This window comes from Salvelinus fontinalis, chromosome 40 (assembly GCF_029448725.1).
Source record: "Salvelinus fontinalis isolate EN_2023a chromosome 40, ASM2944872v1, whole genome shotgun sequence".
Classification (NCBI taxonomy): domain Eukaryota; kingdom Metazoa; phylum Chordata; class Actinopteri; order Salmoniformes; family Salmonidae; genus Salvelinus; species Salvelinus fontinalis.
In genome coordinates, this window is record NC_074704.1 from 19,694,616 (window position 1) to 19,713,434 (window position 18,819).

An 18,819-nucleotide genomic window follows, 5' to 3' on the forward strand; every position below is an offset into this window, starting at 1 on the left:
TAACAACTTGAACTCTTCCCTTCCGTTCAAATGTCCTATCTTGTCACATTTCCATTTCCCCTAGACAAGACCAAACTGGAGCTTCGCATTGAGAAAGCCAGCGCTGACAGAATGAAGAAACTCCTCACCCCACTTGAGAAGGTAAGCTACATTGTATTCTGTATTGTCTCATTGATAATATCAGTCGATTTGAATGTTGTCTGTCCCGTACTGAGCTGCAGCTTCAGCATTGAAAGGTTGCTGATGGTGATGGCTTCCTGAGGTTTGTTTCCACTACAGGAGGGGAGGAGGGCTAATAATTATGTTTAGAATGGAGTAACTGGAATGGCATCAAACACATGGAAACCGTGTGTTTGATGTGTTCGATACCATTCCATTGACACCATTCCAGCCATTACTATGATCCCATCCTCCCCAATTAAGGTGCCTGTAGTTTCCACTCACCAACTCTGTTTGTTCACAGGAACCCGAACCCTTCTGGATGAAGGGATGGATGGCAATGATGCAGGAGGAAAATAATAAAAAGAAGAAGAAGCAGAAGCAGAAGAAGAAGGGTTGCGGCTGGTTCTGGGGTTTGTTTGGCCGTAAGAAAAAAACAGCGAAAGAATTGTGGATGGAGGATTGTCGCAGGCGCGGATACTAGAAATCACATCCACACAAACCAAGCGTATGGACGCACACACAATTACACAGAGACAGATATAACAACAAGGCCTACCTCAGATCCCAAACAGACATCATATGTTGCCTGTCTAATAGTATGTCTTATTTTCCATTTTGGGATACAGGATGTGTATTTATAGCTTACCAGAGGCTATGTTTTGGCACCAAACTATTTTCTCTGTGAACTTTCATTTGAAAAATAAACCGTTTATTTTAAGTATTTTGCGTGTCTTTTATTTCTGATATATTTATTTTAAATTCCATATAGAGTAGCCTGATGCTCAACGTAACCAATAACCATAAATGTTATTGTTTTATGGTATAGCCTGAAAATCTGTGTTTTAAATTGTGGTTTATGATTAGATAAACACGTTTACTTTGCTGAAAATACAGTATGTTTTGAATTTTGGGCTTTTGGGCTAATTTATACAGTAGACTATTGAAGAAAAAAGGAAACCGCACACTGCTCTTGATAGTATCACCGATATTTAATAAGCTTACGTATGAAGTTTACGTATGGGCCTCACGGCCTTCGTGTGATTTTTTAAAATTTGCACTCTTATGTAGACCTGGCCCCACCCACATCCGTTCTACACATCGAAGGGGGTTGGAGGCAAAGGAAAAACAAATAAGTGCTACCAAATATAACAATATGCATTTCATAAACATTACAAACGTGTATAAATAAGGTGTATTCGACACGTCTCTAAAACCTCAATGAGGACATAGCAAGTCTCCATTAGTGAGTGGGTACATCGTACGAAAAACGTCAGAGTAATCTACAATAGACACATATTTCATGTTCAAATTCACAACATAACATACATAGGCATTTCATCATTAAGTCCTTTAGGAAATAATGTCTGGAGGGTGAAAATCCAAAAACATGATCTTTTACTCAGAGTATTATTAAGATCTCCTCCCCTGTCTGATATCTTAACGTTCTCTATGCCACAAAATCTATAGGTGGAAATGTCATGCTTCAGGTTACAGCGACTGGATAATCCCTGTCGTTTCTCCTGATTGAATTTTTATGTTCACTAATTCTCTGTTTGAGAGAGCGGGTGGTTTGACCGACATAACAGAGCCCACATGGACATTTAATCATGTAAATAACATGGGTGGTGGAACACGTAATAATGTTGTTTATTTGGAACCGTTTTCCTGCGTGTGGGTGGCAGAAATATTCACACTTTATCATATTGTGGCACTGTGCGCATCCTCTGCATTTATATCTACCTTTTGGTAGAGGGCGTAAAAGAGCTTGGCTGATTTTCTTTTGTGGCTGGCAGTTGGCATGAACCAATTTATCGCGTAAATTGCGACCTCTCCTATACACAATAAGTGGTGGATATTTAAATTCAGCGGCAAAACTGAGTCTGATGATAAAATATGCCAGTGTTTCTTGACCACACCTCCCACTTTTCGCGAATTCAAAGGATATGTAGTTGTGAACATTACGGAGTGTTCTTTAGCTTTAGCGGGTCTTCTTTGTAGCAGTTCATCTCGTGTTTTTTCCAATGCCAAATTATGAGCTTCATCCACACATTGTGACTGTAGTATCTGGGATCTACATCTGTTTATATTAGTTACTATGCTGTTACTAAGCGGTGATGTATTACGACAGTGTTACGTTACTAAACCTAATAGGAAATGCACATGCGCACTAGTGTGCCCGGGAACTGTAGAGCTCGAGAGGTTTTGACTAAATGAAAACTAACTGTACTCCCGTCTCCTGCCTGGTCATTTCTCCACAACACAAATATTACAGTGGCGACGAGGTGATTACACTTCTTTAATGGACATTGCTTGAAGGGAAGAATGTTGCGTGAGTAATGAAACTCAAAATAATTATGTAATTCGTCAGTTATGTTTTATTTTCTTTCGCCAGTAAAAAAAAGGCTAAGCACTGCTAGCAGGTACAGTGTTCAGGAGCTGCCAAGTAGCAAGACTATTGGAGTCCAGAATAGCGACACTGCCCTCTGGTGGTTAAATTAAAAAAAACTAATTGAACCCATTGAAATTAGGCGATCTCAGTGGAGAAATATTGTCAAGAAGAAAAAAAAAAGGAAGAAGGAACGTAACACGGTGTGTACACTATTACAAAGGAGTGCAGTGAATGAAGTAATTGCAGAAACTTCTGAAGTGAAGAATTAGATGAAAATTAAGGAATACAAGGAATAAGGAAACTGAACAATTAACTGTGAAAATGGCAACCATTGGTCGAGTACCAGAGTTTGAGGCTACAAAAGAGGATTTTGATTCCTATTTGGAGCGTTTTGAGCATTGGCTGGCTGCAAATGAAATCAAAGATGAAAAGAAAGCAGACGTATTTCTCAGTGTTTTGGGTCCAACTGAGAATGGATTGCTGAAAGGTCTCATTGAAGCAATAAAAGCAGTGGAGTTGAACTATGCAGAACTGACTGAAACTCTTTCAAGGCATTTCAAGCCTAAGCCAATTCTCATTGCAGAACATTTCAGATTTTACCAACGTCACCAGAGTCAAGGGGAAACCGTGGCTGACTACATCCTTGCTTTGAAAAGGCTGGCAAGTACATGTGAGTTTGCACAATTTCTTGATGATGCTCTTCGAGACAAGTTTGTATGTGGTCTCACAGGTGAAGCATATCACAGAAGGCTTCTGTCAGAGAAGGACCTGACCTTTCGGAAAGCCTGTGATATCGCACTTGGACTCGAGCTTGCCCACAGGGATACTATTGAGCTATCGGGATATGCAGAACGTCAGAAAGGTGTTCACAAGGTCAGTGATGCACGTGGTGAAAAGGCTCACACTTTTCTCAGTCCCGTCCTCAAGGTTACACAAGAACAAAGCAGCCCACATATCAACGGTCTAAGCCAAGTTGCTACAGATGTGGGGGAGATAATCATCAGCACAGTGAATGTCGATTCCAAAATGTAAAGTGCCACAATTGTGGAAAGGTTGGACATTTACAGAAAGTGTGTAAAGCCTCAAAACGCACAGCAAGAGCGCACAAAGTGTCAGACGCAGCACAAGAAGAGGAAGGTTCAACTGAAACAGTATTGGAACTGTTCAAAGTGTACACAGCTCAACAACAAAAAGATGGAATCTATCTCAACATGGAGTTAGCGGGAAAACCAGTAAAAATGCAGCTGGACACCGGAGCGTCTGTATCTCTGGTTCCAGAGAGATTCTACAAAGAAAAACTGAAAGAGTGCCCTCTTCAGCCAGCGTCCATCCGCCTTTCTTCATACACTGGTGACACTATTCCTGTGTTAGGGCAGATCCAGGTACCAGTCCGGTATGAGGGGAAGGAGTGGAAGCTACCGCTTGTCATTGTTAAACCTGATGAGGACAGAGTGCGCTGTTTTCACTTTGGGGGAAAAACGTGCCCAATTTAAACGGCCTCGTACTCAATTCTTGCTCGTACAATATGCATATTATTATTACTCTTGGATAGAAAATGCTCTCTAGTTTCTAAATCCGTTTGAATTTTGTCTGTGAGTAAAACAGAACTCATTTGGCAGCACACTTTCTGACCAGGAAGTGGAAAGTCTGAAAATTATGCTCCGTTCAAGGGCCTGCCTATAAATGAGCATGACACGTATGATTACACATGCACATCATACACCTTCCCCTAGATATCAAGAGGAAGCTAGAGAAAAAATGAAGTGTTTATCTTTGTCTGAGGTGGAATTAATCCTCTTGGCACGACGAGTCACCCATTTTTTGTTTTCAGGAAGGCGCGAAGTTGGACCTGGATTTGCCTTCTGAATAGCTGTCGTTATAGGCGACTACTATCTCCGGCTTTGATTTTATTTGATACATGTCACAATATCATCGTAAAGTATGTTTTTTCAATATAGTTTTATTCGATTTTTGAAATTTATTCGGGACGTTAGGCGTGTTGCGTTGTGTGCCTTTGTTCAGAAAGGAGAGCTTCGGGGCACTTGGCCAGTGCGCTTGCTATTTCAAGTGGGGAAATGGACGTTCTGAATCCAAACAACGACTGTTCTGGACAAAGGACCCCTTGTCCAACATTCTGATGGAAGATCACCAAAAGTAGGAAACATTTTATGATGCTATTTCATATATCTGTCGAACTGTGTACTAGTAGTTTTGCGCCCAGGTTTTGGCCACTCTCTTGCTATAACATAAGCCTTATGTCGTAATGAAGATATTTTTAGAATTCTAACACTGCGATTGCATTAAGAACTAATGGATCTATCATTTCCTATACAACATGTATTTTTTGTAATGTTTATGAATAGCTATTTGGTCAAAATAGGTGAGAATCTAATAGAAATATCCGCACATTCTGGGAAAAAGAAGCTATGTTAGCATAATGGATAACCACTGATTTCAGCTCTAAATATGCACATTTTTGAACAAAACATAAGTGTATGTATAACCTGATGTTATAAGACTGTCATCTGAGGAAGGTTTATGTGTCACGTTCCTGACCGGTTTTCTGTTATTTTGTATGTGTTTGACGGTCAGGGCGTGAGTTTGGGTGGGTAGTCTATGTTATGTTTTTCTATGTTTGTTTAGGGTGACCTGATATGGCTCTCAATTAGAGGCAGGTGGTTTTCATTTCCTCTGATTGAGAGTCATATTAAGGTAGGTGTTTTCACATTGTTTGTTTGTGGGTGGTTGTTTCCTGTGTCAGTGTTTGTTGCACCATACGGGACTGTATCATGAGTTCGTTTTGTTTGTAGTCAGTACTTGTTCGTTCGTTCTTTGTTACGTGTAAGTTCGTAGTCCAGGTCTGTCTACTTCGTTTGTTGTTTTGGTATTTGTTCAAGAGTTTTCCGTCTTCGTCTGGTTCCTTGTAATAAATAATATGTATAACTCCAACGCTGCATTTTGGTCTAATCCTTGCTACTCCTCTTCGGATGAAGAGAAAGAGGAAGCCCGTTACATTATGAAGGTTAGTGAAAATTAATATCTTTTGCTGGTTTATTCGCTAACGCTAACGTGCCTATTGCTATCGCTAACGTGCCTTGATGAATGAATGCGGTTGTGTGGTAGGCTATTGTAGTAAGCTAATATAATGCTATATTGTGTTTTCGCTGTAAAACACTTAAAAAATCTGAAATATTGGCTGGATTCACAAGATGTGTACCTTTCATTTGCCGTATTGGACATGTTAATGTGTGAAAGTTAAATATTTCTAAAAAATATATTTTGAATTTCGCGCTCTGCCTTTTCAGTGGAATGTGGGAGGAGTTCCGCTGGCGGAACGCCAGAGTCAGACAGGTTAAAGGAGAAAAATCAGCCTTGCTAGGCAGAAACTGGCTACAAAAGATCAAGTTGAACTGGGGAGAAATCTTCAGTCTGAGAAAGGACAAACCAGTGAGTCAGGCTACACTCACTAACATGCTGGAGAAGCACAAAGAACTTTTCAAAGATGGCTACGGCGAAATACAAGACTTCACAGCAAAAGTCAGAGTGCAAGAAGGAACCAAGCCTATCTTTCACAAACCACGTCCAGTTCCATATGCTCTTAAGGAAGCAGTAGAGAAGGAACTGGACCGCCTACAGAAGAATAACATAATCACGAAAGTAGCAAGGAGCGACTGGGCCGCTCCGATTGTTGTAGTCCCAAAGAAAGACAAGATGGTCAGAATGTGCGGTGACTACAAGGTCACAGTAAATCGCTGCATACTACCAGAGGAATATCCACTACCAAACGCTGAAGATCTGTTTGCCACTCTAGCTGGTGGGAAGGTTTTCAGTAAGCTGGACCTGGCATTCGCTTATCAGCAACTGAAGCTGGATCCGGAGTCAGAACAGTATCTGGTCATCAATACACACAAGGGGCTATTCAGATTCAATCGCTTGGCCTATGGAATCTCGACAGCTCCAGCGATATTCCAACACACAATGGATCAGATCTTGGACGGTATAGACAACGTTCTGTGCTTCATGGACAACATCCTCGTGTCAGCACCATCCATTGGAGAGCACCTTCCTGCTGAACTATTACCGAAAGTTTGTGGCAAACTTGTCCACATTGTTGCATCCGCTTCACCAACTGCTGCAGGCCAATACAAAGTGGAATTGGTCCCCACAATGCGAAGAAGCATTCAAGACTTGCAAACAGCGTCTGCTAAAGAGCAAGTGGCTTGCCCACTACAACACAGAGATGAAGCTGAGACTCGCGTGTGATGCATCTCCATACGGAGTAGGAGCCGTCATCTCACATGTTCTATCGTCAGGTGAAGAACACCCTATTGCATTTGCATCACGGACTCTGTCACCAAGTGAGAAGAATTATGCTCAAATTGAGAAGGAAGCCCTGAGCATAATATTCGGAGTGAAGAAGTTTCACAAATACCTGTACGGAAGGAAGTTCCAACTGCTGACAGATCACAAGCCTCTGTTGGTCATCCTTGGACCAAAATCAGCTATACCAACCCTTGCTGCACTTCGAATGCAACGTTGGGCTCTGATATTGTTAGCCTACGACTACGAGATTGAGTACAGACGATTCAGTGATCACGCAAATGCAGATGCACTATCAAGACTACCATGCAATAGTGACTCCGACAGTGAAGATGATAGAGCAGTCTTCCAGATCTCTCTCATTGACAAACTGCCCATATCTGCTTCAGACATAGCAGAGGAAACAAGGAAATATCCAGTGCTTTCCAAAGTCTTGGACTTAACATTAGGCGGTTGGCCAACCTTCGTAAATGACGATAACCTTCGTCCATTCATCGACAAGAAAGACCAGTTGTCCACTGATCAAGGATGTGTTCTGTGGGGATCAAGGGTGGTGGTACCTCACAATTTCCAGAGGAGACTGCTATCTGAGCTGCAGGAGGGACATCCAGGCATCACTCGAATGAAAGCACTCGCTCACAGTTATCTGTGGTGGCCTGGACTGGATCAGGACATTCAACAGCATGTAGGCCACTGCTCACCTTGTGAAGCTGTTCGCAACAAGCCTGCTGCTGCACCTCTTCATCCATGGTCCTGGGCTGCTACACCTTGGGAACGCATCCATGTGGATTACGCCGAGATTGACTGGAGATTGACTGGATTACGAGCAACATTTCCTTGTCGATGTCCATTCCAAGTGGATGGAAGTGTTCCCTACTCAACTGACCACAGCTGAGAAGACCATCAATCTTCTCAGACACCTGTTCGCATCCTTTGGACTAGTCAAGGAGCTCGTATCGGACAATGGCCCTCCTTTCACGTCAAACTATTTTGAAATGTTTCTCAAGAACAATGGCGTAAGGCACATCCTGTCACCACCTTACCATCCGGCATCAAACGGAGCAGCGGAGAGAGCCGTGCAAACCTTTAAGAAGGCCTGGACTAGACTCGAGGTTCAGTCTGTGCCCACACCCCAAAGGCTTCCCCGGTTCCTGTTTACTTACCGTAACACACCACACACAGTAACGGAATGTACACCAGCTGAACTGTTTCTGAGACGCCAACCACGTACCCGCCTGACATTGTTGAAACCAGACTTGTCAAGCACTGTGGCAAAGCACCAGCTACAGCAGAAGAAAGCTCATGACAGACACTCAAAGACTGTCAGAGAATTCCAAGAGGGAGAGAGGGTGATGGTACGTGATTTCAGACACCCCAAGAGCCTGTGGAACTCAGGTGTGATCTTGCAACGCAAAGGACCTTTGACTTACCAAGTCCAAATTGGTCATCGCCAGGTCAACGGTCATGTGGATCATCTGCTACGGTCCAACGCCCCAGCAGAGACACGCCGAGAGAACAAGAACAATAATGACCCCCAGGACTATTCTCCTGACTGTGGACGTACGGGAGAGACAGAGCCTGACCTTCCACCCGAACCTGGCCCACTACCGGAAGCCCAGGAGGAGCGGAGATATCCTATTCGACAGCGAAGGGCACCTCAAAGCTTGACCTGTGAGTTGAGCTGTTTAAGGTAACAGACAGTAAAACAAACAAACACTTTAATATGTCCTAGATAAAAGGAAAGAAAAAGGACATTACCTGGGTTAGTTATTAGGACACAAACTCCATCTTCGGGGCAGAATAATCCCCTGGATTTGTGCTGGGCTCTGAAAGTCTGCTTCAAACCAGTAGTTGAAAAATGTTAAGAATGCATTGTTCAGATATTGCATTGGTAGTTCCCTAACATATTTACCTTGTTCTCTGGGAGTTAAACACTATGGGGGAGGAGTGTAGTATCTGGGATCTACATCTGTTTATATTAGTTACTATGCTGTTACTAAGCAGTGATGTATTACGACAGTGTTACGTTACTACACCTAATAGGAAATGCACATGCTCCCTAGTGTGCCCGGGAACTGTAGAGCTCGAGAGGTTTTGACTAAACGAAAACTAACTGTACTCTCGTCTCCTGCCTGGTCATTTCTCCACAACACAAATATTACAGTGACGAATAGCCTCTTCTTTGAAACCTCATGCGCATCTCCACTGCTTTTTCTAGATAATCCTCTGTGGAGTGGCATATACGGCGCTGTCTGAAAAACTGGCTTCTTGGAAGTCCTCTTTTTAATGGCTCAGGGTGGGAGCTGTCACCCTGTAATAGAGTATTTCTGTCCGTTTCTTTTCTATACAGAGCTGTAAACAGGGTTCCATTTGATTTCTCAATCGAGATAATGAACACTTTGAGTGTCACGTTCAATAGTGAATTTGAGATTAGGGTCAATGTCATTGAGTAGTGCCATAAAATCTGACAGTTCGTCTTCAGTTCCTTCCCATATACAAAAAATGTCGTCAATATATTGATACCACTTCAGGACTTTATTCAAAAATGGATTCTCGTTTTCATTATTAACAAAACGTTCTTCAAAAAGACCCTTATAGAGGTTCGCATAAATGTAGAGCCCATCGATGTTCCATTCGTTTGGAGGTAGTATTCATCATCCAACCTGAAATAGTTATACGTCAAAACATATTCAGCCAACTCTAGAATGAAGTTTGTTGGTGGATATTCATTAGTATCTCTGTCTCCCAAATAGTGTGCTAGTGCTGCCAGCCCCCCCACATGGGGAATGCTGGTATATAGACTCTCGATATCTAATGTGACCAAAATACAGTCTTCTTTTAAACACGTTATTGGTGAGATCTTGTTTATGAAGTCTATAGAGTCTTTTACATATTGTAGCGACCCGCACAGATAGCTGTGTGTTATGTGTTAGGCTAGTAGGTGGTTGTGTTGTACTTACCAGTACCCAGTGTTCGCACGGTCCGACATGCCAATCAACCTGCTGTCTGCCAATCACGGGAATGCCTGGAATGTTCTGATGCCGGGCATCCTGGCAGTTGGCAGAGTGGCGTGGAGGGCGGTTGGGCAGGGGGATGGAGCATTGGAAGTTAAGACCAGGTTTAGCCTTTGTTCTCTCTCTTACGTCTGGCCTTCACAAGAGAAGGTCACGGTTGGCTTGTGGTTATCTTTCATTTATTTGGCGTGGGCTACGTCCAAACACTAGCCTGTGTAAAGTTGGGTTAATAAACTGTCAATTCGTAAACTCAAGCCTCTGTCTGGACAATTGTTCCTTTATGATCTAGTCAGGTCATTACAATATGATGGCAATGCTTGCACATGAGATTTAATAAAAGAGTCTACAAAGTTCGACAATGGATCTAGCATTGAGCCTATTCCTGCAACCACTGGTCTGCCTGGATAGTTGCCTTGTTGTGTTTTAGGTTTGTGTCATTTCGGTAAAATGTATAAGCATGGACGTATGGCACATTTGCAGCAAAGATATTCATATTCAGGTTTTGAGATAAGGTTGTTTAATAGGGCTTGCTCCAGATTAGAGCATATATCCCTTTGGAACACCTGTGTGGGATCAACACTCAGTTTTCTATAGAAACGTTCATTGCTGAGTTGTCTCTGAATTTCTTCTATTAATTTTTCATAGTCTAAAACAACCACAGCACCCCCCTTGTCTGCAGGTTTTATATCCAAAGATGAATCTTTCATTAATTCATTGAGTGCCAGTTCTTCTGTTCTCGTGAGATTCTTCTGAATATGGTTTGTTTGTCTCGTATATACTGACATGGCTTCTTGTTCGACTAACCTACAATAGGTATTAATCAAGGAGTTGTTAACCATGGGACAGAATTTGCTTTTGGGCTTAAAATGGGTACCAGTTCTTTGATGTGTTACTAGCTCCCGAATCAGTGTTTTGTGAAAACACATGCTTAAGTTTAATCTTGCGAAATAATTTAAACAGATCTACTTTCGTATCGAATGGTTTATCTGTACATGTAGATACAAAAGAGAGGCCCTTAGATAAGACTGAGACTTGAGCGTCAGTAAGGTCTTTTTTGGAGAGGTTAATTACCGCGTCCCGCTGTAGCTCCGTGTCCACGGCCTGTGTTCCTGGTCTCCACTTCGACCGCTTGCCTCTCCTGCATCGTTTCTTTTCTTTCGTGGAGCCCTCTGTTCCTTCCAGGCTAAAAAAACAGACTGTGTGCCATGGTAGCTGGAGTCACTGTCTGTAGGGAATTCGCTCTTGATGGATGCCTCTGTGTCCAAGTTTCCATGTCCTCCCGCTGCTGCGTATCTGCGTCCCCCGATCAGTGGTGCGTCCCTCCGTCGGCCTCTCCGTGCTCCTGTCCTTGGGCCTTCCCATGCGTACACCTGGTTGAGCTGGTAGTCCTGTCGTGTCTTTGCTATCGTTAAATTGAAGACTTATAGTTTTTATCATAGATTCCTGTAATTAGGGATTACGCTATCACTTGAGTAATAACGTAACTAATTAACTATGAATTCGAGGGCACCAGGGAAAGTTATTAGATTACAAAGTTATAATTTCCCAATATAACCTTTCAGATATTTTCATATCTGATCAATAGTCTTCTAATTAATGATTTATTTACTCTACCTCGTCAGTCTCATTCCAAACGTCGTAAATCGTTGATTATCTGCACGAACCCAGTCTTCACTATGAGTCATCCATACATCAATTGTCTTAAATCATTTATTTATTACTAACTAATTAATTCACAGAAATGCATAAACAAACAAACAAACTTAAAATAGTTACATGAAATGATGGGAGCAATATGCCCTAGTGGGCTGAACCGGCATGGCGGCTTGTTAGACAAAAGGGATGGATGGGGGGTCGATTCAGAAGTCACTACAGAGTATACTCTTTATAACAATTGACATGCTAATCCTTACCCATGAACGCTCACTCATTCGGGAACAATTGCAATCAATATATATATATTTACGCTCATTGTTTGTGTCGTCTTGATCGTCGGAGAGAAGTTCGTTTTGTTGGAGCTCCTTCTGTCGTAGTTATTGTGGATTGTTCAGAGTGACATTCGTTATAGAATGCCTGTTTCGGCGGTTGTCTTTCTTCGCGTTCAATGATACCGAATTCCTACTAGCTGCAGACTAGTAGTCAATATCAAAGACTTGTTCTCATTCGTCTTAAGAGTTTAACCACGTGGTATGGTTAAAGATTCACCAATGGTACTTTAACCTTCTTTCTCCTCCTAATGGAGGAAAGCATGGTCTAAATGGTAATTTCTTAAAGTGGGCTTTTATTCAGATTGCAGAGAGGGGTGGTTCCATGGTCTCTGACCCAACTGGCTCAGGGGCGGTCCTTGGATTTAGTTCAAATACAACAGGGAGTTGTATTTTTCTTCATTAAACAGTTCAAAATCATATTACACAATTATACAAACAGTATCATACTCCCTCATTCATTTTATACAACACACAGATGTAAACCTCATATCTGAGGTTATTATATAAACAGCGGTATGGTAATGTGGTCCCACAGTCTCACATGAGTTTCCCACGTGGTGACAAATGGACCGGTTCATAGCTGGACTGTCCACCGGTCTTTCATACTTTTGCAGGAATATGAAATATGTTCGTACCCCAAGTTCTGTGAGGTGGAAGAGAATTCCTTTGTCCTGAAAGTTTACCCTCTCTCTTAATACTGATTGTGGTGGGGGGGGATTCTCAGGAATTTACGACATCTCTCTGTGATCACCGCATGGGTTGTGGTAGGAAAGGGAGAGGCAGGGAGAGGGGGATGGGGTTTGAAGTACCCAAGCAGGCAACATCATGACAGTCCTCTGTGTCTCGCTGGTATTTCTTGATCTTTGTTGCTTGTAGAGAGTCTTTGTATTCCCCAATGGACTGCTTGATCGTGTCGTCTATGGCTGTAAAATACAGTAGACTATTCAAATGAATTGGTTAATTAACAACAATGAACATTTGGTGAATAAATATACTTGAAATAAAAACGCTTCCATCAATAGTCTATCTGAAACGGATCATTTTGTAACGGTCGTCCTAGGGATTGGACCAAAGTGCAGCATGAAAGTTTGACATACCGAATTTATTAAAGAAAAGACGAAACACGATAAACACTTGAAAAGGATTACCAAAATAACAAAACGATGTAGACAGACCTGAACATGGAACTTACATAAATACACGAAGAACTCACGAACAGGAACAGACTACATACACGAACGACAAAACGAAACAGTCCTGTGTGGTGCACATACACAGACACAGGAGACAACCACCCACAAACAAACAGTGTGAACAGCCTACCTTTATATGGTTCTCAATCAGAGGAAAAGTCAAACACCTGTCTCTGATTGAGAACCATATAAGGCTAATTACAAACCATCTAAACATAGAAACACAAAACATAGAATGCCCACCCCAACTCACGCCCTGACCAACTAAACACATACAAAAATAACAGAAAACAGGTCAGGAACGTGACAGAACCCCCCCCCCCTCAAGGTGCGAACTCCGGACGCACCACCAAAAGTCTAGGGGAGGGTCTGGGTGGGCATCTGTTCACGGTGGCGGCTCAGGCTCTGGGCGTGGTCCCCATCCCACCATAATAAATCCCCGCTTCTTTAACCTCCTCCCATTGACCACCCTCCAAATTAACCCTACTGGATTAAGGGGCAGCACCGGAATGAGGGGAAGCCCCGGACTGGATGGCGGATCCTAGCTGGCTGGCGGCTCTGGCGGATCCTGGCTGGCGGGCGGCTCTGGCGGATCCTGGCTGGCGGGCGGATCCTGGCTGGGTGGCTCTGGCTGGTCATGGCTGGATGACGGCTCTGGCTGGTCATGGCTGGATGACGGTTCTGGCTGGTCATGGCTCGCTGACGGCTCTGGCTGGTCATGGCTCGCTGACGGCTCTGGCTGGTCATGGCTCGCTGACGGCTCTGGCAGGTCATGGCTCGCTGACGGATCTGGCTGATCCTGTCTGGCGGAAGGCTCTGGCTGATCCTGTCTGGCGGAAGGCTTTGGCTGCTCCTGTCTGGCGGAAGGCTTTGGCTGCTCCTGTCTGGCGGAAGGCTCTAGCGGCTCCTGTCTGGCGGAAGGCTCTAGCGGCTCCTGTCTGGCGGACGGCTCTGAAGCCTCATGGCAGACGGGCGGCTTTGCGGGCTCAGTACAGACGGGCGGCTTTGAAGGCTCAGTACAGATGGGCAGTTCATGCGGCGCTTGGCAGACGGACAGTTCAGACGGCGTTGGGCAGACGGGCAGTTCAGGCGCCGTTGGGCAGACGGGCAGTTCAGGCGCCGTTGGGCAGACGGGCAGTTCAGGCGCCGTTGGGCAGACGGCAGACTCTGGCCGGCTGAGACGCGCTGTAGGCCTGGTGCGTGGTGCCGGAACTGGAGGTACCGGGCTAAAGCTACGCACCTTCAGGCTAGTGCGGGGAACAACAACAGGGCACACTGGACTCTCAAAGCGTACTATAGGCCTGGTGCGTGGAACCGGCACCGGTGGTACCGGGCTGAGGGCACGCACATCAGGGCGAGTACGGGGAGAAGGAACAGTGCGTACAGGGCTCTGGAGACGCACAGGAGGCTTGATGCGTGGTGCCTGAACTGGAGGCACTGGGCTGGATACACGCACCACAGGGAGAGTGCGTGGAGGAGGAACAGGGCTCTGGAGACGCACTGGAAGCCTGGTGCATGGTGTAGGCACTGGTGGTACTGGGCTGGAGCGGGGAGGTGGCGCCGGAAATACCGGACCTTGCAGGCGTACTGGCTCCCTTGAGCACTGAGCCTGCCCAACCTTACCTGGTTGTATGCTCCCCGTCGCCCGACCAGTGTGGGGAGGTGGAATAACCCGCACCGGGCTATGTAGGCGAACCGGGGACACCATGCGTAAGGCTGGTGCCATGTAAGCCGGCCCGAGGAGACGCACTGGTGGCCAGATATGTAGAGCCGGCTTCATGGCACTTGGCTCAATGCTCAATCTGGCCCGGCCGATACAAGGAGCTGGTATGTACCGCACCGGGCTATGCACACATACAGGAGACACAATGCGCTCTACTGCGTAACACGGTGTCTGCCCATACTTTCGCTCTCCACGGTAAGCACAGGGAGTGGGCGCAGGTCTCCTACCTGACTTCGCCACTCTCCCTCTTAGCCCCCCCCCCCCCCCCCCCCCCCGAAATTTTTTTGGGGTTTACTCACAGGCTTCCAGCCACGTCTCCTTGTTGCCTCCTCATACCACCGCTCCTGGGCTCTTCGGATGAAGAGGAGGAGTAGGGATTGGACCAAAGCGCAGCATGAAAGTTTGACATACCAAATTTATTAAAGAAAAGACGAAACACGATAAACACTCGAAAAGGATTACCAAAATAACAAAACGACGTAGACAGACCTGAACATGGAACTTACATAAATACACGAAGAACTCACGAACAGGAACAGACTACATACACGAACGACAAAATGAAACAGTCCCGTGTGGTGCACATACACAGACACAGGAGACAACCACCCACAAACAAACAGTGTGAACAGCCTACCTTTATATGGTTCTCAATCATTGGAAAAGTCAAACACATGTCTCTGATTGAGAACCATATAAGGATAATTACAAACCACCTAAACATAGAAACACAAAACATAGAATGCCCACCCCAACTCACGCCCTGACTAACTAAACACATACAAAAATAACAGAAAAAAGGTCAGGAACGTGACACATTTACAAGAATAAGTGGTACAAAGAGTAGAATATGAAATGATGTAGCTGCTTCTGAGGATTGTTTGGCCGTAAGAAAAAATATCTATTTGGACCCCTGGACATTTCTAACACTTCTTGACAATCTTGCTCAGAAACGCAGCAAGACCATAGCTGTAATGTCAGGCAGGTGTTTGGAAAGGAGAGCTCACCTCTACATTCAGTAGTCTACATGATATGACCAAGATGTATCATAGTGGGGCAGCATGGGATTATAACTTTGCAACCTCGTTTCATAAGTGATCATGACGGAACTCTATCAATCATAACCATGCTAAGATATTTTTCATATTCTTTATTTAAAAACAATATAACACTTTGTACAAACATATTACTTGTAAATTAGAATGGATATCTTATGTCGTAAATAAAACGTATCAGGTCTGAGGTTTTTAGGAGTACATTCATGATGTGATTCCAAGGAATGAAGGGAATTATTAACCTGGACTAGGTCTTTGTAAATCTGGGTACCAGTCTAACCAGTCTTGTCCCTTCTGTTAAGACATGGTGCCCAGGCTAGGTCTTTGTACCTTCTTACATATAAATACAATTGAAATAAAATTCAAATAATATACAGTATTTTATACAAGACTTCTGTAACATTCTTGCACTTTGCACATTGACATTCTTAAGTTTCCAAACAGGGAACAAACTGTAAATCAACACAGAAACAGGAGGGTTGAAAGCATGGTACGGCTCATACAATGTGTGGAAGTAAAAATGGGGATCACGTGTTTCATTTAGGAGATAAAAACAACGCAAATTAATTGTATATAATTTTCTGTATCATTGAAGGAGATTTATTTGCCTACTGTGACCTACAGTTTGTACATAGTCAGCGTATGTTCTCTCTAGAGAATCTAGATGTACTGTATCCTGGACAGCCAGTCAATGCAATTTCCAGCTTTCATGCAGTTGCACACTCCTCTGTGTAGAAAGCTGGTACCCACAAAAGATGAACTCAGGTCTGATGTTTTTACATAGTCCATTGAAATCCCCTTTTTCTAAAGAGCTTGGTATATGGTCCCTTCAAAAGCAATCTCTTAGTTCTAGTCCGAAATGATACCATATACCCTACTCCCTACATAGTGCACTACTTTTAATCAGAGTCCTATGTGGGCTATATAGGGAATAGGGGGCCATTTGAGAGACAGTCCCAGAGTTCCCCAGTCACACGTAGCGTCCACTGGACTTGATCTCCGGACACAGCCGGGCCTCCAGGTCCTCTATCTTCATGGACTCTTTCCGACTGGTCAGACTGGCGGCGCGTGTGATCTTGGTCAGCGTCTCCTCGTAGGGCGGCGGCAGGTAGACCATGACGAACACGCTGTCCGACATGTCATAGCTGGTGCTGGTGTGGCGTTCGCCGTGACCGGTGAGCGAGGAGAGGAACTCCGCGCTGCTCTCGGGGTCCTGGAGGGCCAGGCTGAGCTTTGGAGGGGAGCACCTCCAGTAGGCCAGGAGTACCAGGAGGCCCAGCATGAGGAGGGAGGCGACGGGGAGGACCACGTAGAGGAGCAGCTCTGACCTCACTTTCTGGTCGAGGCTCAGCTCATTCCAGTTGTAGCCCTGGTGGTTTTGGAGGGAAAAGAGTTAATTAATCACGTCATTGAAAGGACAGAAAAAAAGATTCCTCTAAAATACATTCAGGATGATGTTGAAGATTTTAAATCATAAAATCAGTAATGTGTTCCACCGGATCAGTGATGATCCTCTTCCATCTTCTCAAAACTGAAACTACACGGTTGTGAAATCAAGATATCCTACAGAGGCTCAATAGGGCTTATGCCATTTGATATTGCCTGAGTGTTATATTCCCCTGTTGACACAATCAGTGTCCCAAATTCACCCGACCAATCGGTTTCAGTGCTCAGATAACGCTGATCCTCATCTGGATGACTGACTAAAGACCCATCAACATCACTCCACTCAGCTGAAAGTCCCGAAAAGCTTTCCTTTGCCATTGCCCTGACATAAACTGCACTCACAAGCACTCGTCATAGTCGTGATCTCCAATACTATTTTAAAGCACTCAATTAACAACAGCAAGAGTGTGTAGCCTGCAACGGTCTGTATAGCCCACAGTATGTGGATGCTGGCTGAAGTACCTTGGACAGCGCTCCTCTAGTGAGGAAAAATAAAAGATAATATAAAATAAAAACAATCCACCTAAAAAGGTATTTTTCAGAAACATTTTCAGTCTGCTCTTTAGATTGTTAAACCAGTATGCCACTGTAACCGGTGTGAAATGGCTAGCTAGTTTGCGGGGTGCGCACTAATAGCGTTTCAATCGGTGACGACACTCTCTCTGAGACCTTGAAGTAGTTGTTCCCCTTGCTCTGCAAGGGCTGCGGCTTTGTGGAGCGATGGGTAACGATGCTTCGTGGGAGGCAGTTGTTTATGTGTGCAGACGGAAGCTATACTGTTACACCACCTACCTACTCCCAGATGTTAAGCAAAGAAGTAAACTCAAAATATGCTGCAGCTCTCCAGGACTCGGGTTGCCTACCTCCTGGTCCTACCACAAATCTCTGGGTCTCACAGCAGTCTATATGTAAAGACTACTACTGAATCCGACTCACTCAGTAACAGCAAGCTGATTATCCCTTACCTGTAACTGTCTCTCCACCATTGGGGGAGAAGGTGACCCAGTCACCCAATCAATGGACCCTCTGCCGGCTGGCCCAAACTTTATCCAGCTGCTGTCCAGTAGCGTTCTCATGCTGACGTGGTGTCGTGGTAGGCAAACAAGGAAGAAACTGAGTAGCAGAACTCAAGACAAACACGTCCGACTAGAGAGAGATTCGGAAGATAGCGATCCAGCTGTGTGTCCATTGGTGCCCGAACAGAGTTAGACAGAGAAAGCAGTGCAGTGAGGGGGGCGAGGGGAGGGGCAGGGGTGTGGTTGGAGGTGTCATGTGCTTTAAGCAGCTGCTCACATGGCTGCACATGCAGGGCACAACAGGATCCAGTCCAGGGAACCGCCCAATGATGGTGGAGCTAAAGGTCCAAGGGCAATCTCCTCTTGGGGGGATTTGTGGTAGCTAGTGTTTGCATTTTGGAGAAAATAGAGGCAGGGAGGGAGGGGACAATGAATGTCCCCAGTTGTCAGTCAACATTGGTGTGATGGGGGGGTTGGTGGCTGAGAGTCTAGACTAGTAGCCACGTAGAAATT

The 18,819-nt window shown here is 44.6% G+C and overlaps 1 protein-coding gene across 1 annotated transcript; it reads right to left on the bottom strand.

Moving 5' to 3' along the window:
* Positions 1 to 16,463: 16,463 nt before the first annotated feature.
* LOC129839379 (small integral membrane protein 28-like) lies at positions 16,464 to 18,366 on the bottom strand. The gene is made up of 2 exons (XM_055906785.1): positions 18,256 to 18,366; positions 16,464 to 17,213 (listed from the first exon to the last, which is right to left on the bottom strand). Exons 1-2 carry the CDS (start codon positions 18,364 to 18,366, stop codon positions 16,815 to 16,817), a joined length of 510 nt encoding a protein of 169 aa, XP_055762760.1. The 3' UTR covers positions 16,464 to 16,814.
* Positions 18,367 to 18,819: the final 453 nt, after the last annotated feature.